Genomic DNA, 21613 nt, shown 5'->3' with positions numbered 1-21613 from the left:
AAAGAAAAGAAAAGAAAAGAAAAGAAAAGAAAAGAAAAAAGAGGGATATTACACTGTGCTGCTTTTGTTCTGAAGCAGTAACAATAACAATCTGAATAATTCTCACCGGCGGTTCAGCTGTTCCATTTGTTGTATGGAGTTGGAACGCTGAAGAATTTGTTGTTGGGCTGGGGGAGCTGTGGGCCGCTGCCACGTTGTTGTTCTGTTTACATGATCCACATAGAATATCCTCCCATGGCTGTCAATACGTGCTTCCCAATCTGATATGAAGAAACATTGGAAAGCATAAGGAACTGGATATTTCAGGAGGGCAATGTTTCCCACACACACTGATGGATCAGTGAGATTTTTGCTATATGTCATCTCTGCCGAAAGGTTTAATTTAATTTAGTGTCCAAAAGGCAAAATTGGCAACCTTGTCCGCATCATATTTAATGCAAAGATGCAGATGAATTACTTTCACACAGCAGAGAATGACTTAGAGGTAAGGCCAACACTGTGTACTGAGATGCATTAGTGTGTCGTAAGAGAAACTGCTGCCTGCTCTGAGACCAATTTATTAAATAACTGAAGGCTTCAGAGAGGTATTTTACTCTTGGAGCAGTGTGCTTTCTGGTGGCTGTTCCCATAATAATTGCCTCTGTGTCTGTATGTTCAACTCCACATACCTCAACCTTGTCAATAGCAGCACCATTGTCAGGCTGCAGCCCAACCCAAAATGTGAAGCACAAAGCTGCCTCACACAGATCTAACTACACCCCTAGTGCCAGGCATTTAAAGCAGCGGTTGTTATACGTAGAGATGGTAGGTGGACAGGGAGTGAGGTATGTGTGGGGAGACAGTGCTAGAGGTGCTCCTGAGGCAGGAAGGTAGAATTCACCACCTTTGGTGCTCCACCACCTCAGGTGCTTCCTCTCCTCACCACTCCCACTAATGGATAGGACAAACCAGCTACCTTACAAGAAGTGACCACAGCTCAGTAGGACATACCCCAGAGATGGAAAAAGATTTTGTTGGATTTGACAGTCAATTAAAATAGTGTTTTCACACTTCTCAAAGTGCATTTTCCACTTTCTGAGACAGCTATGTTCCCAGCAGCCAATGGACTAAGTGACTTCCTCTGTCCCTTTGATACTATTCCATCCTTTCTGGGAGAACTTTGCAGCAGTAGGATATCCAGGGACAGAGAAACAAATGGATTAAACACACTGTTTGGTTTTTGAGACTGGAGAAAAAGAAGGTTGTATTAGAACCAAAAAGCATTTATTTAGTCTCTTCCAGAGACAGAGCTCTATGTGATGTTTTAGTAATGCTTTCTACTCCCTCATGTGGTGCATTAATTATACCTCCTTGGAATTAGTACATAAAAGTTCCTCACTTGGTGGCAGGGCCTCATCCACTCTCTGATAGCGACTAACATCCTGACGAACAGAGGGAAGTGTTCTCAGAGGTTGATGACCATTGGCTTGGGAACCTAAAAACCAATTACCAAAAACCAAAGAATCCATTTAGATAAAACGAACATTAAAACATGGAGTACCAGTGTTAAAACTATGTCTAGCCTTAAATCTTCCAAAGGAAGAAATTCTAACTCAAAATCTAACTCATATGACAAGCTAAACATAAAAACCATGAATATGAACGCCATTATTTTTCCCTCTCTCAATCAATCACACACCAACACATACACATCTAGTTTGTGTAACCAAGGGATGGCAATTTGAATAATTACTTAAACTGATTCCAGTGTTTAAGGAGATGTATTTTCTTTTAAGCAAACAAGGATGTTATGCTGGGATGGCTTGGGGGGAAACTCTGTTATAGACTCCAATTCTTTCTTCATGACTGCCTGAAAGCACATACCTGCACTAAGAGGCAGAGACAGAAGAAGGAGGGAGACAGAAGGAGACTGACTACAGAGAGGGAGTGGGAGATGCCTCCTTGTGCAAGTTGATCAAGGTATATAGTATGAACCCTGTATCCATGGGGAATATGTTTTCAGACTTACTGTGGAAATGCGAAACTGTAACAGTTCACATTGAACTATTGAAATTAATTATTTGTTGACCATAGTGCTGCACTGGAGGATCTAAAGATTCCTAGTGAGAACACCTCTCTAGGCATTTCTAGAGCCTCCAGTGTTACTATAAGGTCAACCTCCACAGGAAGCATACCATAACATCATGCTAGAAGATGCCTAGAGAGACATGGGTAAGTGAAACCTGAGGTACTGATCTTGTAGATATGGTGGTTGTACTGTTATGTATCCACCAGTGGCTAGATAATTTTGTGCAGATATATGAAAACTGAACATCTCTTCAACTAAGTGTTTTGCCAAGGCTATTATTAGACGCATTGGCCAAGATCCTGCATTGGGAGATGTATGTGTATCATACAGCTGCTCCTCCATAGCCACGTCTTGTGATAACACCCTCCCAAAATCCACCTTGCAAGCAGCACAGCCTCTGCCTGATCCCCCACCCCCCCAACATGACCATTTCCACATTGTCAGAAAGTACAGTGATCAACAGCAATGTATCCAGCTATTTTCTGTAGGTGGATGGACCATGACAAGCACCTCCAAGGGTCTTTGTGAGGCCCCTGCAGTTGACATCCTTGCAGCATATCCAGCTACAGCAAATTAGCTGAACACATCCCTGGTGATCCCCCTGCTCTCTGACAATGTGAAATGGCTATATTATGCTGTGCTGCTTAGAAGGTAGATTTTGTTCACTGAACAGTCAGAACAGAATGATTGCCTACAACACTGTCATTCACCAACAGGATGTCAACCAATACATTGTATCTGACACAGATATTTATGTCCTCAAGATCAGTGACTAATTTTTGAGAGTTAGTGGATTCCATCGGTAACTGAACTTGGGCACAATTCAGCTCAAGAGGTTTCACCATGGACAACAAGAGTGCCCTTTTTTGCAGTCATTACCTCCACTAGCTCCATCCACCTGGGAAGCAGCCCCCTCACAAGCTGCCTGGGCCCCTTCAAACTCTTCCTCTTGAGACTGATTATTATGTGCAGCCGCAGCCTGCAGACTTTGCCTTGGCTGCCAGATTTCTTCACTCTCATCTCCATCCTGCAGCCCACCTGATTCAGGCAACTGCCCTTCCTCTGAAGCAGTTGGTATGTTCACTGCAGGCAAAAATGCCTGCGTGCATACAATTTCCTGGATTTCTGCGGGAGGCTCACTACGAGTGGCCTCCACTGTATAAGTTCCTTCTTCCTCCTCCTGAGAAGAAAAGGCTGGTGTCTCAGGAAAGCGGGCACTTTCAAAGGAAGAGCACCCAGTGTCAACAGATGAGAGTCGGGGAGCTGTGCTTTCATGGCATGAGCCATCAGCCCCTTCCACATCACTCTCTCCTTCTGGCCTAGTGCTTGATTCACTAACACTTTCTGTACGAGCAGGGTCACTTGGCTCCGTTTCTGAAGAAATCTGAGAAGGTTCTGATCCCTGATCAACAGATTCAGTTTCCATAATTCTGCTTCTGTCTTCAGGTGCAGATTCAGAAACTCCAGCATTTGAGAGAGCTTCTGGCAGCTCTGCCTCCTGAGATGGCGAAGTTTCAGTAGGAGCCAGATCAACTGGCACATTGTCCTGAGACACCTGAGGGGTTCCAGCTTCTTCTCCTCCCAGCTCCAATTCTACAGGCCCTTCAAGAGTTTCCTGCTGACAATCAGAGGGTTGTGAGGAATCCTCTGTCTCTGGTGCTTGCTCATTTTCTTCAGGGCCCTGGCTGGGTATCTGACTTGATGAACAAGTTAAGAAACTAGCTTCAGCTTTCCTGGTAGCACCATTCACCATTACCAAACCACCACCATCATCATCCAGTGATGCCTGGAACCCTAAAGCCTGGTGGTATTCATGTTCCTCCTCATCAGAGTCAATGTGAAGCATAGCATTAAGTCTAGTGTCAGTAGGGAAGCTACTTCTTAATTTTGGAGATGCACCAATAGTGCGTTCATTGCAAGTGGAAGTCCCAGATCTAGAATGATTGCTTTGTTCTATTGCATCTAGGTAGTCATTCAGGGAGTCCTGGCGGCCTCTGGGTGCTAATGACTGTGAAGCTGCAGAGGTCAAATCCTCTGGGTCTGTTTCCAGAGTTGTACTAGTCCTCAGAGAATGCCGTTGGATAGCCTCTACAGAAGATTCCTCAGGGATGGGGCCATTTGAACAAACTGGAGGTGAATCATGATGTCCTGTAGGCATATCTTCGTCATCAGAAGGGCTACCCAAGTCCCCATTGACAGAGTTCACGCCAAGTAGGGTTCCTACTGTTTCTGGTGAAGCATCTACAGAGAGAGAACGAGAGAAAGAGGAAGAAAGAGCTCAAAGGCTGGGTTGGGAAACATCTCAACTGCCAACTTTAATTCCTCTCAGAGACAATCATTATTGTACAAATCTGGGTGTTTAGTAGAAACATTTTACTCTGAAAGACATTTCAGAGGCTTGAATTTAGCAGAATTCACAGAATTGCTGTGCTATCCCATTTGTCTGAGGATTTCACAGCCTTTCTTAACACATCCTGAAGGTTCATAATTAATCCTAATTATGTAGTTTGTGAACTTTCTTCTCCTCAGTTGAATGGGGGGAGGAGGAAATAAAATGAAAATATGATTGGGGAGATTAACCCAGAGAACACACAAATCCTTTGAAGCCTTCTTTCAAAAGACTATTATAAGGTCACAACTACTCTTATGAAATTCACCTGTAACATAAATTCCTGCTGTCAGGTCTTTCTAGCACATATATCATGAGCAAGGAAGACAGCTATCTACTTTTCTAAAGCTGCCCTCTTGCATGTGAAGTTCGACTTAGCGCATAACCACACAGTAATGCAGCAATGAGGCGGAGCTTTTACAACATGCAGACAAAAACAATGCCTGAGAAAAGCAAGAAAGCCACATACTCTGGGTACATGTTGTACTGCATTAACCAATAAAAGAGAACAAAGTCTCCATATCAGCTAGAGCTGAGTTTTCATTACAAACAGAGCTATTATGTACATAGAACTAGTAAATGGCAGATGGCAACTGAGTACAGTTTGAGAACATGTTCATTTATACCAAGAGAAAGCATATTTGTATTATTAATTGACAATTAGAATAATTTAGATTAATTAAGAAATCCTTTCTGCTTCTGTCTTTTTCTTCTTTTTTGCTTCCCTGTGCTTGGTTTAAGGATTGTGATAAATTTCTCTTATGTAGTGTGGCCGTTGCTAAACTCATTGAACTTGTCTGTTTGTTTGTTTAATTTATATCTCACCTTTCTCTCAATATGGATCCAATGTATCTCATAATTTGAGTTAAAATAAAATACAGTGTGCCTGTGTCATACGCGGGCGCACTTTACGCTTTACGTGGCTTTCAGCATATGCTGAAAGCCACGTGGGAAGAAGGGGAGGCGCATCCCATAGGGATGAATGGGGTGCATGCCCATGGTGCATGTGCGCCACCACTGCCGCACCACCACATGCATGAGCCCCATTCATTTAAATGGGGCTCGAGCACAGGCGGTATTTGTTTTACGCGGGGGAGTCCAGAACGGAACCCCCGCGTAAAGAAAGGGCGAACTATAGTTAAAATACGGTTATGGTCAACTATATATCAAAAACACATCCCCGGTTAAATACTTAGAATCCAAACATGAAAACAACTCACCTTCATGAATAGAAGATGTAATCTCTACTTTAAACTGAAGACAGCCACTAACATGGTCAGCTGGAAGCCTTCTACCAAGATTATAGCTGAGAATTTGGTCTCTGCAAAGGGGAACAAAGATATGAGCTCTCTTGTCTGCTTTTTAAGCTCTCAGAACATATTAATTATAGCTAAGCAAACACATGGAAAACTGTTTCACAAATAGCTTCAGACACCACCAAAGTTACTAGCACTGGCTTTTTGCTATGATTCCTGCAACAGAAAGCCTTATTGGATGAGAAATGAAAGCTGAAATGGAGTATGCCATCTTACCACTCTGTATATGCCATCATACCACTTCTGTTCTCTTTTAAAAATATGCGTTTTGTCATGCTGGAAAAAACCATTTGGCAAAAGGTATGCCTTTACGACCATCTCCCTTTGGAAGGAGATGACAGTTTGTGGAGAGACATGGAGAAAGCAGCTACTTCCTCACTCCGTTTCAGCTTTCTTTTCTCATGTGATAAGGCCCAGAGAGTACAAAGCTGTTTGCAGGAGAGAACATAACAGCCCAAGGGAAGTAATGGATCAGCGCTCCTTGTCACATTGTAAAGTTATGCTATCCACGAATGTTTGGGATCACACAGCCAGCACAGAGAGTTTTATAAGAAAAGGTGTTGAAGAAGAAGCCAAGAGTGGTAACAAGCCAAAGTAAACAAACAAGGGGGAAAAGTTAAGATTATAGAGAAGAGTTTGGAATTCCATGAATAATTCAGATCCAAAAGCTAATTTTGTGCCAGAACTGTTCACCCCTGAAAATTTGGAATAGCACCTCAGTTTCAAAATCTCAAGTTCTTAGCAATATAGGAAACTTGTCATAAAACAAGAGTAAGCAGCCATGATTTCTAGATAACACAGGTCAAGATGAATGCATTTACCACATTCTATAACTGTCCATTATTATTTAAGAGGGAAAAAGGTTGGGGAGACCTATTTCAGGATTACAAAAATGCCACCCCAATCTTTTTTCTTCTTCTTTTCTTTCTTTCTGAATCTGAATTTCAAGATTACAAAATCTTGCTTTGTGAAAACAATCTGCCCTCTAGTGGTTCTAACAAAGGTATTTATTGTTTTTCCTCACCTGAACACAACATTATTTTATTTTGGAATCTGAATTCAACAATTTTGAATGTGTATTTATTATATAGCTTCTATCACAGATATGAACACAAATTAGTTTTATTTGCAGGGAAGCATATAGGATACTTTGTTTTATTCAAGCTTCAGGGGGCATTCCTGACACTTAGCCATTTAAGAACACTTTTTGATCCTAATGGTCTCTCAGATTATGTCATATGGAAACTGTCCTAAGGATGCAAAATGTAATCCCTCCAAAACATAGCAATTCTGTGTACAAAATGTGTGAAAACTATAATTGACTAACCTAGGAATTTTCTTTGATGGGTTGTTTAAGAACTCCTTTTCCCACTAATGTCTTACGGGAATCTTTGGGTTAGAATAATAGTTGTAAAATAAATGTTGTTTGTTTGTTTGTTTACAAAATCCCACCACATAGACTGCTCTTAATCACCCCAGGAGACTCTTGATGTTTTACTGTGTGGATAAGGCCATTTTCCCTGTGTAACTGTAAATCCTTCTTCCCAGGTGTGCAGAACTTGGAAAAGTTACTAATTTGGACAGCATCCTAAACATGCTGTCTGAGGGCTTCTGAGATGTACAGTTCAAAGGAATAATTTTTCACGGTGTTTGTGGTACTTTCAGGATGAAAATAATATTGCTCAGAAAACAGTGTTTCCTGTGTGGAAAATAAAATAATATGTTAAAAGAAAATGTTGTTTTCTGTGCAGGAAACTTTTCTAGGCTAGGAATATGTCCTGAATGACTTTCTGGAAGTGAATAAATAATGAATATTATAAAATTTGCATCCATGTCACCCAATGTGACACAAAGAATTTAAAATGACCTCCAGATGGCAGCCATGAACTGTAAACTAGCTCTGATTGAATACCTGAAGAAAACATAATCTAAGAATCCCTTCCCATCAAAGAATACAGCAGCCTAAAGGTGAAATTTGGCCTGCTATTATTAACCAGTATTCGACGGCGTTAAAGAGTTATGCTAAGGAAAATCATTCAGAGCAGTTGTGGGGCTGTATGTTAGCCAATGCACAAGAATAAGAGAGGGTGATGATTATGGTATTCTAGTTCTTTAAAAGTATGTGAACAATTAGACAACATGCCAAAACTTGGTTATAGTGATAATGATGATACTCTAGCATCCAGCAGTGTGCAAATTTATTAAAAACTCTAGTAGATTAGTATACCACAGGGCTTGAATTTCAGGGTTTTTTACTGGAGCTAAAAGAAACATGATACTCACAAGTTGGAGTATTAATGCTTTATAATAAAAAAAAACAACCCGAGCGCATATCTTAGGGAGCCCTTACCCATTTTCTGAGAGTAAGCTTGCATGTTCTAGAACACTTTAAAAGAACTAATCACCCCAATGGGACTCTCCTTTTGTGGGCCAAGCAGAATCAAAATTAGCCTGGCCAAATCTGCAATGTATTTTGCTTACCTGCATCAATACCACCTTGGAAAAAGCTGACAAGTATTTTCAAACTGAATTTGTCTTTCTCCTTTTATGCAACGTGTTATTTTGGTGTGGAAATCTGTGAAAAAGGAGGCCATTTGTTTACAAGCTGTGTTGATTCTTGATAGCCATGCAACAGCATGACAACACTGAACTAGAAATTTCACAGAACTTTTTTTAAAAAATCTGTATTATCAACCTGACTGGATGCTTGTTATAGTCAAGTATTAATTGTCTCATGGACTTCAGAATGCTCTGATTCAATGTGTGAAATAAAGTATCTCAAGCAGAAATGACTGGCAGCCAGATGAAGTCAAAATGAAAAGCCCTTTGGGTTTCAACAGTTCTGGATTGGACAACTATTTTGCCCCAGCCACTAAGAATTTCTCCTGCAAAGGTCTGAATGGAAGCTGCTCTTGCACAAACCATCAAGTAACATTCCTTGTGTAATCAGTCTCCTAGACACAGTCCAGTAAATCGCTTATGAAACACTGGGGATCATTTTAAGACACAACTGTACTGAGTCTCGGAAGTGTACCCAGATGGGAAAATGTGCACTAAGCATGCTGAGACAGCACCTATGCTATCCACATGCCATACCATGCTGATCTCTCCCAACAGAGACTATTCATCCTCACAACAAAAGCAGAGGCAGCAAGAATAGCACACGGTGTTGCAGCACCAAAACACCTCACTAAGATAAGCATCTTTGTGAGATACTGTCTATGGACCATCTAAGGAAGACCTTCAGTGGGACCTGAGGAGGCCCACTGGACTATCTATGGAAGTACTCAGTGGACCTATGCAGTTCCTGATACTATTCATGAAAATATTTTTCATAATAGTTATAGTGACTGTATTTAATATTCTGTATTGCAAGGCCTCGGTTAAATACTGTGATGGGCTTCTCTCTTAATGTTTACATTTTTTATTTCCAGCAAGGTAATATAATAAAATAACAGTTAGAGCTTGGAAAAATTACTTTTTGGAACTGTTGTTCCCAGAGTCTCATGGCCAGCAAGGACATGTTGATCTCAACAAATAATTATTCCACAGCCTGACATAAAACATTTTTAGCATATCTTCACCATGTGAGCACTTTGAATCATCAGACCCCTTGACTATAAAGTCAATTAGTCTCTTATTCTACATTTTAAAAATTGATATCAGCTAAGATATTACTGTATTAGTGAGAGCCAGAGTGGGGTAACAGTTTGAGTGTTGGACTAGGACTCTGGAGACCAGGGTTTGAATCTCTACTCTGTCATGGAAACCCATTAGTGACCTTGGCCAAATCACGCACTCTCAGCCCCAGAAAAACCTGGGATAGGTTTGGCTTAAGGTAGACATTAGACTTGAAAGCACACAACAACATCAAAGATAAATTAACACACAACCCTTCACTGATGGTTATGTAAGAACCAAATGAGCTTTATATATTTAATAAACTGAAGAATAGATAATATTATGTTAAGGTGGAAAAAGTTCATAAATATATAGTCAGCCTGGGAGTCCATTGGTGTATTAGTGCTGTCCTGACCTTCACTGAAATTAGATGCATCTTTTTTTATGAATAAAATAATATTTGGAAATTTTTGAGCTATATAAGAAACAAGATCAAACATGTTCCAAATAAATTTGCACACTACTGTATGAACCTTATGATTCAATATTTTGATTTTGATTCAAAGAAAAACCATTCCAAGTTGTAAACCATGCTACATGGTGTTTTTGAAAAAAAGAACAAGACAATGTATACAATGGGGTAGTTACTTTAAGACAAAATAAATTCAAACCAGATTGTAAGAATGCAAAAGGGCTTAACTTTTCAGTAAAACAATCAATTATCAGGATTGCTGAATTAAGTTTTATTACAGAATGAATTAAGTTTTGTTAGGGAAAGATAATCTTTCTTCTTTCTAACCAATGTAAAATAAACAATGAAATCATATTTGTTTACCCTATTGCGTGCCTTTCCAGCAGTCTCTGGACTGGTATAGTGAGCTTCCCAAGAAAGCGCTTGATGATAGGCCGACTCTTGGCAAATTTATCTTTGATTTCAATTTCTAAGACATCAGTTAGAAGTGCTACAAAAGAATACTTCTGCAAGGAGAAAAAAATACATTTCATAACACAAGCAATAAGAATAAATAAATATAGCACATCTGATTTAGTTGGGAACATCTTAAAGATATTTTTAATCAGCAACTTAAAGATGTATGGTTACAGTTCAACAGTCCGTGTATGCTGCATGGAGATCTATCCACCAGTACCTGGTAGTATATATGAGTAACTGTGCAATATTGTTCCAGAAAACTTTAAAAAATACTAAGCTTCCATAAGCATAAACAAACTGTACATGAAACATTCTCTATCTTAATAAACTTCATTTCCCCCCACAAACAGCTTCTTCAGATTTTTACCAATGAAGATGAAAAATATACATTCCCACACACTGCTATATCCTGTCACTGAAGAAGTTGTTTTTAGTTTGACATCACCAGCCAGAAAAAGGCTGGCAATTTTAAGTTGACATGGTATCTCACCCGACCTAATTATGCCCTCTTACAGAGGCAACTGATGTGTCATGGAAAGCTTAGAGGGCACAACAGTCAGAAATGTCACTGTTTCATCTCCACCCAGAAGAAAATAACCACAAGAAATTCCTCACGCCAGTTGGAGGCCACCTTCACCTACAATACAATGTCAGCATGAGGCTGAGGCTGACAAGATGGAGACAAGCAAGTGCTATTTCTATAATGTAAAAAATGGAAGGGGCAAGGGGAGGAGGAGATGGGACCAGAGGTAGCTGGTGGCTCTTATGCCAGTGGGGTGGTCAATCCAGATTTTATACTAAACATTGAAGGAGCTATCCAAAGTGCTGGGGCTTTTACCACTTTCTCTGCCAAAATCTAAATAAATAAAGCTTGTCAGCTGTTAAGGTGTCATTAGACTCTCTGTTTTTTTTCCAAGACCTAATACATTTTAATGGTAAAGCTTGTGTGTCCGAGTTGGAAACATTACTTTTTGGGACCACAACTCCTAGAATCACCCAGACAAAATAGCCAGTGATCATGTTGGTGGGAGGATGCTGAAAGAAGAAGCCTTGAAAAGTAATGTGTCTATAGTCTGCTGCTGAGAAATCTTCAGATACTGATAACAGGCAGATCCTGTCTCTGGATTCAAACTAGAAGCCTTCTCTCAAGAGATTATTTTAATAGAGCTTGCTTCAAACATCTGCCACTGTCTTTTTGGATAGAAGCTTTCCAGAAGTAACTTCTCTAATCGATTTCCTAGGCTCCTGACCACCTCCATTCCTATTTTTTAAAATCACTTTTTCCCAGTTAAGACCTTTCATGTTCAGGATTATTATCATGGATCATGCCCAGAAGACTAAAGCTGCCAGAAAATTCTAAACAGAACTTGCAAGATAGCTTTCTGAGGCCTTATAAATACTTGGTCTTCCATGTTACAGAAATATCTGTGGTTCTTTGTTTTGATATCAAACTAGAACAATCTAAATTAAATTTCAGCCTCTCCTACTACCAAATTCTTTTAGAGGTATTTAAAAACCAAACATATTACCTAAAATATGACTCCTTTCCCCACAATTTAACTCATTGCAACAATTTAATTCTGCAATGCAAGACATGAGGGTTAAGTTTCACTACAGATGCAAAACAAAAACAAAAACAAAAACAAAAAAAAACCCAACCCTTCACCATATTAGCTGAGAAATGATTCCAGTAATGAGATTAAGATCAACACAATGATGAAAAAACTAGTTGAATCCCTTTGTATCATATTTATTTTCAGGGTGAAGCTGGGCCGTTCTTTAACACACATTTGCAATGCAACCAGTTCATTTTGGGATTTGCAGACTTCCAAAAAGAAACCAGCAGTGGAGAAAAAATAATACATTTCAGGCATACATAAACATAAACAGGTTTTTGTTACAAAGAAATTCCTAGTGCATGGGGAAATAGCATGTGTTCCATTTAGATGAATAATGATTTAAGAAATAAGTCACTGGAAGATGCCGTAGGACAATGGAAGAAGAGTGTGTTTCCTTCTAAGAAAAGATAATCCAATTAGCCTACTTTCCACATGAATTGGAAGGCAGTATCTATACTGTTAGCTAAATTAGAATAATGAGCATAAGTATATGATACCCTTTGTATTTACAGCATTTCTAAAAACACATTATTTTGTTATATCAGTAAAAGTTTAGCTGTCATTCTTAGGGTTTCTCACTTCCCAAGGTTCTAACCTTTGTAGATAGATACAAACAAATTTAAGAATGCACTGTCAGATTAGAAAAAGATTCCAAGGACAGAAGAGTTGTTTAAAAAAACAGCAACGATTGGAATATATTTTGAAATATAGGTACATGTTGCCTAACTAACTTTAGACCCAAGGGTGTGAATATCATATTAATTAAATGTGATCAATATGTAAACTCTATGTCTCGTGATGATGTGGCCCTTTGTAGAAAAGATTGTTGTGTTTATTTAAGGTAAAATATAGTTATTAATGTTAGATATAGTATATGTAATAAGGATCTGTTGGGAGGGGATGACAGTATGGATTTTTGGGTGTGACTGTTGGCATGTTTTTGTGTAGCTGGAAGGGTTTTTTTTAGTTGCATTGGCATTGATATTGGGAGGACTGGAGAAACACAGACTTTCCATGTTGGATTGCAGTGTGTCTGTGGTAAACAATGCAATATAGCTTGAGCTGGGACAGAGAAGGATTCTGCTCCAGCCAATCCTATAGCTGAGCACCTGCCTATGACAGGCAAACTAAAAAGCAGCTGCTTTTAGAATCCATTACTGAGCATGTGTGGACAACAAAATAGAGAGAAGAGGGGAAGCATATAAGCTTGCCTCACGAGCTGCCTCAAGCATGTTAAAAAAATTATGACAATATATATCTATATATTTGGGCACCAAAATAGAAATCCGGGGGGGGGGGGGGGTGAGGTTGTTTCCTTTCACATGTGTACATTGTTAGTTTTGAACAGAGTTGTCACCGGGGGTGGGGGTGCAGAGCACACCAGTGACACCCTAAAAGGGGGGGGGGGGTAACACCACTGCTTCACAAACATCTACCTTTTGGAAGAAAAGGGCTGTGGTGTTTGTCTGCATTCCTTTAAAATGCTGGAGAGATGATATGAGTGGGATGAAACACAGTGGGAGGAGAAAGGAAAGACTCCAGAATTTTTTAAAAATTAATTTTAATGTTTTTTTTAAAAATCACTTTTAAAATTCTTTTTAAATTTTCTTTAAAAACATCACATCTTACCAAATTTTCACTTTAATGACATGAAACTGTACAAGTAAATATATTTGGGCTGTGCAAATGATATTGTTATTTAAAGGTATCATTTCAGTTTTGCTAGTTGTTTATGTCACAACTATTACCATTAAATTCGGGGACATCTGGCAATCACAATTTATGAGTAACATTAGTACAAAAAACATTATTAAGGATTCTGGATGGGGTGGGATGGAGGAGGTCAATGGCAGAGATGACACCATGAGTTATCGCTCCGGGTGATGCCAACTCTAGTGATGCCCTTAATTTTAGTTAAAAAAAAGTTTGCAGAAATGTATTGAACTGCTCTTCTTTTTTATGGCATAGGAACCTGTGCTTATTTCTTCAATGTTATTTCTGCCTCTGGTGCCAATTTGACCGTTAAATAAGTGATGCTCAGCAAGACATCTCCTTCACTATCTGAGGTACATCTATAGTCCAGCATATTCTTAAAACAGGGGTGTGCAAATTGTTTCTGTCCTAAATGCTAAGCAATAACTTCCACTATTAGACAGCATCCTACAAAGACCAGAAGCCACAGAATAGGGAATTGCATGTAGTCACAGAGAAGATCAAGCAGTTTCCCACACTTGCTTTTTTATGCTCAAAATGTTTCTATGATCAAAATGCTTTTATGCTCAAAACGATCCCTTTCTTAAGTGCCTTTTCCCAAAGAAAAGTTGGCCAGTGCATGTGTGTGCGCAGAATCACTGGAACATAAGTTATTTGTGTTTGTATATAATGTCTAGTTAAACCCCTAAAATGGCTTGTAATCTTGTGAAAATAGCTGCCTGTTAAAATTTGTTCCTGGCATTTCCAGGAATCCATGAAACATTCATCATGCCAGGAGGAAAAGCTGAATGGCTGACAGTAGCATGGCTCAGATAAATAAGCAGAAGCCTAGAAGATAAATATTCTCACTTGCAATTCCCATGTCAATTCCAATAACCAAGTAATATTTTGGCATAGTAGCATGCAGCAAGACCCAAGGTCCCAAAACACTAAACCAGCTCACTAGCACAACCTCCGCAACTGAAAACATTATTTAGAAAGCTATCCCTTACCTCTCTGTGCCAAACAGGGTTGGTTGTGTTACTGATGATAGTAGACCGCCTCTCCTGGCCGTGGTGGGCAAATGTAGGAAACGTACTTTTTTTCCCAGGCTGAATGGACATCTTTAAGTAAGGGTCAGGATTGAAGAACATTCCTTTTTTAAGTCCAACTGCTCTAATATCTTTAAAAGACAGAAAAAGAAAAAGAGAAAAGGAAAACAGAAAACACTCCCTCTTTTCAACTGCCTTCACTTTATTCAGGTTACCATTAAGGATTCTTGCTTCTTGAATGCTGCCTATCAGGCAATACTTATAAAATCTGTCTATAAAGTTGCACAATCTATTATGGACTCACTACTTACCCAAATCAGTACCCCTCAATTTAGTTCAGGCTACAGCCTCCATCAGTCACAGCCATCATGGGAGCAAGGCTTGCTGTGAATGACGAAAGTTGTAGCCCATTTCACCTGGAGGACACTTCATTGGAGAAGGAATGAGACTCTATATTTATGTCAAACAAACTAAAAATGATCATCCACTGACAAACTCTTACTAGAACAAACTCTAAATTGGGTTGTGGCCACAAATAATTTGAGGTGACACACCATTTTTGATAAAAAAAAAAAAAAAAATTTCAGAACAATTTGACTGATCACAATGAGTTTGATGAAAGCTTCCTGGCCAACATAAAAAAGGACATTAACAGAAGGATAAATGCTATTATTTGAAGATAAACTCTATTTTCTCCCAAAATCACACATTTCAGATCATTCTTCATGAGTTATGTGCTTGGATTATGGGTAAAATCTAGGTAGATCCTAGAAGCTGGCTGGATCTCATAAAGAGGACTGGAGAAGATGGGTGAGAAACCTAGAATGTGCATAACCAATTCATTATGTTAGGATTAAAAACTCAACGTAGACTAAAATAGGAGCAGAAGTAATGAATTAACCAGTAAAAGTCTGCTCAAATTACATGAGAGAATATGTAGAAGCTACTGCAAATGAACACCTCTCTTATCTGAAGCCCTGAGGCACTCTCTTTCAACATGTGATAGTGCAGCCTTCTCTGTTAAGAGAGAGGCTTCCATATGACTTAGTAAATTATCATGCCAAAGATACATAAATCAGACAGAGACCTCATTACTGAAAGGCAATTCTAATGTCTCTCTTCAACTGTGTACACTGTTGATTTAATTTTGCATTACTCTGGAGCAAGAAAGAAATTATGATACAGAACCTCTGAGAGCCAGTGGCAGACTGATTACTTTATCAAGCAATGCCATTTTACAAAAGACTTCTTATTAAAGTATTCAGAGCGTTTCTGTTAATGGCCTATAACAGAATATGGGTCCAGTCAACTGTCTCAGGAGATAGGTACATGGCATTTTCATCCTTGGCTCATATTTATTTATTTATTGTTTCATTTCGTTTCATTTAAATGTCACCTTTCTCCCAGAGTGGAACTCAAGGTGGCTTCTAGAAACAGTAAATTAAAATGTTTACAATAAAATGGAAAAACAATTAAAATCACCTCATAAAACATATTAAAGTATTTTTAAAAATAGTCAAAAGTTTAAAAAATAAATAAAACATCCCAAGCAATTTTAAAAAATGCTTGCGATCATGCATCGATCAGAGCAGAGACTGCAGTCAAGAAATCAGATGACTTGGACTTGGAAGGGCAGCTATGAAGGAACCAGACAAGATTCTGAAGTACAAAGATATATCATTAAATACTAAAGATAGGATTGTCCACGCCATTGTATTTCCAATTTCTATATATGGTTGTGAAAGCTAGTCAGTGAAGAAAAGTGATGTGGAGTGGGAATCAACTCATTTGAGATGTGCTGCTGAAGAAGAGTTCATGTTCAGTTCTGTTATTCTGTTTTTAAAACATTGGCGATGTTTCCCTTAAAATGTCAGTTCCCTCATGTGAATACATTTCTTTCACACTGCTGCTTTTGTAGTCTACCCAATATTGAATCAGGCCCTTGGTCACTTGTAAGCAGCTCTTCAAAATTTCAAGCAGGAAGTCTGCCCCCATCTACCCTGGAGATGCTGGGCACTGGACTGGCAAACTTTTGGGTGCAAAACATGTACTCTATCACAATTGTGTTCCCACCCTTTGTGTCGCCAAGTGGTGATGGGGCTGCCAGGGAGGCGGTGGCAGCCACAAGGGCACACTCAGTCTTCTTTTTTTGTAGTGGCAACAGCAGTCTTCTGATGAGGAAGCCTCTGCCGCCGTGGCAAATCTGGGAGAGAGGTGCAGCAAGAGGAAGGCCTGACTGGGTGTCACCCCTCTTCTAGGGTGTCACCCAGTGCAGTCCGCACCCCCATACCCCCCTAACGGTGCCACTGCTCTATCACTGAGCTATGAGCCGCCTACTCTTTTTATTTTCACATGTTTGAAGTGCTGTATAAACCATCTATTTGTTTGCATTAGGGGTAAGTGAAAGAAAACAGTCAGATTACTGAATGGCATCATCATACTACCTTCCAGGTTTGAAGGGAAAGAATTACATATCTGGACTCAGGCTGCCTTAACATACCTGCTTCTGATGAGGTTTCCAAGCCTTGACTATTTGATTTTATTATTATTATTTTTAAATTAAGAATGGTGCCACATTAGCAGAAGAAATGTACATTTCTAATCAGAGCAAAAGTTGCACCTATGTATCTATATTATAAATTTTATACATTTCATGGAAGAGCTAGGCATTCTAGAAACTTGTAAAAAAATCTAGGAAAAAGTATATGTGTGAGTCCTTCAACAGCTAGCTAATTATAGAGTAACACAATGATAAATGCATATATGGTTTATGTACAAGTGTGTGTGTGTGTGTGTGTGTGTGTGTGTGCGCGCGCGCACACGCACATTTCATCTATCTGGGAGGCAGAATTTCCCTAATACAACTTTCTACAAATCACCAACTTGTCCCTAAATATGTGGCCATATTAGAAAACTAAACATATGGCAATAAACAGATTTCAGAATTCAGCTAATGTGCCTTAATTAAACGTATCTTTAGTTTAGTGCAGGTGTAGTGGTTTGAGCACTGGACTATGACTCTGGAGTTCAGGGTTCAAATCCCGGCTCAGTCATGTAAACCAACTAGGTGACCTTGAGCAAGTCATATTCTCTCAGCCTCAGAGAATGGCAATGGCAAACTTCCTCTGAAGAAACTTGCCAAGAATGCCATAAGTGGGAAATGACCTGAAGGCACACAAAAACAAGTTTAATAATGCCTCAGAAGATGCTATGATTTCAACACTAAACACACAAAATAAAATTAGTACATTAGATGAATTAATTTTGCTGACTGTTTTTTTCCTGTGCCATATTCATTCTGTGCTATTTACTAACGTACCCAAAACTTTTATTTCGTGTCATCTTTACACTGAACAATAATATACTCCAACAGAACTATTTTCCGAAAAGGAGGTCATCCGTCCAGCTGCTAGAAAAGCGTGTGCAGCATCAGTGCAGCTGAACATTCTAGGTCACCATCTTAGAACACATGCTGAATGTTTTCCCCTCTAAAACAGAATCATTCCACCTGTCAGTTTATGTATAATATCAAATAGATTTGGTGCAAGATAGCTGACCTTGCAGAATATGATCACTGTTAGAAGGAACTGAGGCGAAAAAGCAAGCAAGCGAACATTAACCAAGACTGGAGGACAAATCATCATGCAGAAACAATTAGGTTCTGTGACAACTTTGGAGTGAGCAGGGACAGTTTAGAGAATATCTTGCTGTCCCATTTCATATTAACATGCACTCAGTCATGGTTAAGTTGGAGAGCAGGAAAAGTTGCCACCATTTCCAACCCCATCACCTTTTGCCCTTCTTCTCCAGCCGTTGCAGCCTCCCCCCCCCCCCATTACTACTGACTTGAAGGGGGAGAGAAAGCACAAAACTGCTTCACATCTCCATCATGCTTCCCACAGATTTCTCTAGGAAAGAGCATATTATTAAGCAATCAACTACCCTCCTCCACCTCCCAGCCTCGTCATACTTTATAGCAGGTCTTTCAAATTAACTTGATTCAGATTACCTTTCCATTAAGCTTCTCTCATCAGCATGAACTTTGATTTATGATTTCTTTGATGTCTTGTTGAATATTGAAATATTGCTAATGCTTCCAATCGAAGCTTCATCACATTCCTTTTTTCCACACAAGAATGTAATATGGGCCATACCTCACTTTCATACTAACTTTCACTTTTATTTTTCAAGTCTGAGCTCATGTCTGCAGCAGAAGATAGATGCCTTCTATCTTTGACAGCAAAAAGACAGTTTTATCATTTACTTTCAAAGTAAATACTTTCAGGCAGCCAAATAAAATGACTTTTTTGCAATCAGAGTCTGCAACATACAGCACTTTTTGAAAAACCACGTTCATGTCTTTGGTATTAGCTAGGCATAAGGCAAAAGATATGATGGCAGGGTCAGAATCAGGTTTCCAACATGAGTTTTAGAGTTGAAAAAAATACTGTTTTGATAAGGAAGTTGTACTTAATTACATTTCTTGCTCCTATATCTTGCCCACTTTGTGGGAGTTCAGTGTGATGTATTTTGAATCATTCATTTGTCACATTTAGTTTGGGCCTTGATTTGGAGACTATTATTAATTATCAGGGAGGTGTTTTGTTTTGTTTTGATTCTGAGAAAATACTAGTTTACTTATAGTTGAATCACAAGTGCATAAACACTGAGTTAGATCCAGACTTCACTTTCCATGGAGAGATTTCAGTGAAGATTTTTTTTTAAAGGAAGTAGGTAAGGCAGTGATTTCTGCCAATTCCCCTTTCTCCCTGCAGCCTGTGGTGCCACCTTCAGTATTTTTCTAGCTGGGTCAGCTTTTTAAGGGACAACAGTATAGCTGGAAAGAAGGAATCAGGAAAGTACCCTTCTCCAACACAGGAGAATATAGCTTGAGTGTGAGTCTGGAATCCAACCCATTGCTCCCAGCAGATGATGGGTAGATAATGGTTATACATGTATATATGTATATTCCAATTTACATATCACATTTGGTCATGTTCTTGTGTTCCTTTAACAAAATTCCCTAATTTAAAGCAATAAAAGACACACACAGACACAAAACATTCTTACCTGAGAGTGTAAAGCTAACTAATTTTCGACAGTGTTGACCTGCAGAAACACCTTCAGTACCTTCAGCCCCCATCTAAAAAGACATATTTTTATTTTGTAGTGATCTTTGCATATGACAACAGTATGTAAATTTTAAAAATAACCTACAAACAAATGAAAATGAGTATGGCACACATTCTTTAAACTTAAGATATATGAATAAACTGTCATCTGTTATGGCCCTTAAGTCACTGGAATTTCTAGAAAACAAAGCATTGCACATTTCAGTGTGTCCATACGTGTGTACGATAGTGAAAGGAGTGTGATCGATTGTCCCAAGATTTCTAACAGCCACATGATAAGAATTAACGTGTGGGCCTCTTTGAAGCTACCCTTGGAACATATAGTGAAAAAGAAGGATAACTATAAATAAGTTTACCATGGTTATCTGCTGGGGTTTGGTTCCAGGGCCCCTTGTGAACACCAAAATCTGTGGATGCTCAAGTCCCATTAAATACAATGCCATAGTAAAATGGTGTCCCTAATATTAAATGGCAAAATCAAGGTTTGCTATTTGGAATGTATACTTTTTTGAATATTTTAAAGCTGTGGATGCTTGAATCTGTGGATAAAGAATCTGTGGCTATGGTGGGTCAACTGTAATTCTTACCTCTTTCTGTTACATTAGAAAATGAAGAGGTTACCTAAATTCAAAGGCATCAGAATACACTTTGCTCTTTCTTGAGTGACAGTGCTCTTACGTTCCATCCACCCATCCAAATGGATGTCTCCATCAAATAATGTGCCTTCCACACAGCCTTAAGCCATGGAATTTCCATTTTTAGGATCAAGTTGTATCAGGCACTTTAAACGTTTAACCTGTGAAGTGTGTACATTCTCAATCAAATAAATCCCCAACATGATTTGTACTTAAGGTGAAAGAATATGACTAGGGAATGCATTGAGTGCTTTTAAGATTCTTGATAGGAAATCAGTAACATAAGTACACAAAAGCTTTGCACAATTAGGCCAGCAGACTTCCATTAGGTCACAGTTGGTTTGAGAGAATACTACTGACAAAGCAGGCAGAATGTGTCAAAGGTCAATGAAAGCCCCTTTACTAATTTCCTGTTATATATTTCAACATTCAATTTAGAATAATAAATCACAGAGTTGGAAAAGACCACAAGGGCCATCCAGTCCAACCCCCCTGCCGTGCAGGAAGTCACAATCAAAGAATCCCCAAAGGAGACTCCACTACACTCCGAGGGAGTGTGTTCTACTGTCGAACAGTCCTTACTGTCAGGAAGTTCCTCCTAATGCTGAGATGGAATCTCTTTTCCTGGAGCTTGCATCCATTGTTCCTGGTCCTGTTCTCTGGAGCAGCAGAAAACAAGCTTGCTCCCTCCTGAATATGACATCCCTTTAAGTATTTAAACAGGGCTATCACATCACCCTCTTAACCTTCTCTTCTCCAGACTAAACATACCCAGCTCCCTAAGTAATTCCTCATAGGACAAGGTTTACGGACCCTTGCTCTTCTTTGGACACGCTCCAGTTTCTCAACATCTTTTTTGAACTGTGGTGCCTAGAACTGGACACAGTATTCCAGGTGGGGCCTGACCAAAGCAGAATAGAATAGCACTATTACTTTCCTTGATCTAGACACTATAATTTTATTGATACAGCCTAAAATTGCATTGGCCTTTTTAGCTGCCGCATCGCACTGTTGACTCATGTTCAATTTGTGATCAACTTGGATTCCTAGATCCCTTTCACATGTAGTTTCATTCAGCCAGGTGTCACCCATCCTATATCTGTGCATTTCATTTTTCCACCCAAAGTGCAGTACCTTACATTTCTCCATGTTGAATTT

General features: G+C 39.2%; 1 protein-coding gene across 9 annotated transcripts in view; it reads right to left on the bottom strand.

Annotated features, from left to right (window-relative positions):
- HECW2 (HECT, C2 and WW domain containing E3 ubiquitin protein ligase 2) overlaps positions 1 to 21613 on the bottom strand; it is a 220328-nt gene that overhangs the window by 72139 nt on the left and 126576 nt on the right. For 8 of the 9 annotated variants that reach the window (XM_089519540.1, XM_089519531.1, XM_089519538.1 and 5 more), the window contains 7 exons: positions 19759 to 19831; positions 14650 to 14819; positions 10230 to 10372; positions 5678 to 5778; positions 2948 to 4309; positions 1379 to 1474; positions 107 to 260 (listed from right to left, as the gene is read on the bottom strand). In XM_089519540.1, coding sequence (XP_089375666.1) covers positions 107 to 260; positions 1379 to 1474; positions 2948 to 4309; positions 5678 to 5778; positions 10230 to 10372; positions 14650 to 14819; positions 19759 to 19831 — 2099 coding nt within the window. Of the gene's footprint in view, positions 1 to 106; positions 261 to 1378; positions 1475 to 2947; positions 4310 to 5677; positions 5779 to 10229; positions 10373 to 14649; positions 14820 to 16761; positions 17775 to 19758; positions 19832 to 21613 lie in introns of those variants that run through there. The other variant, XM_089519539.1, reaches the window with a different exon arrangement.

The sequence above is a fragment of the Sceloporus occidentalis genome, unplaced genomic scaffold (genome assembly GCF_023333645.1).
Source record: "Sceloporus occidentalis isolate IW3139 unplaced genomic scaffold, rSceOcc1.0.p SCAF_4, whole genome shotgun sequence".
Taxonomy (NCBI): domain Eukaryota; kingdom Metazoa; phylum Chordata; class Lepidosauria; order Squamata; family Phrynosomatidae; genus Sceloporus; species Sceloporus occidentalis.
This window is presented reverse-complemented; position numbering and strand designations above follow the sequence as displayed.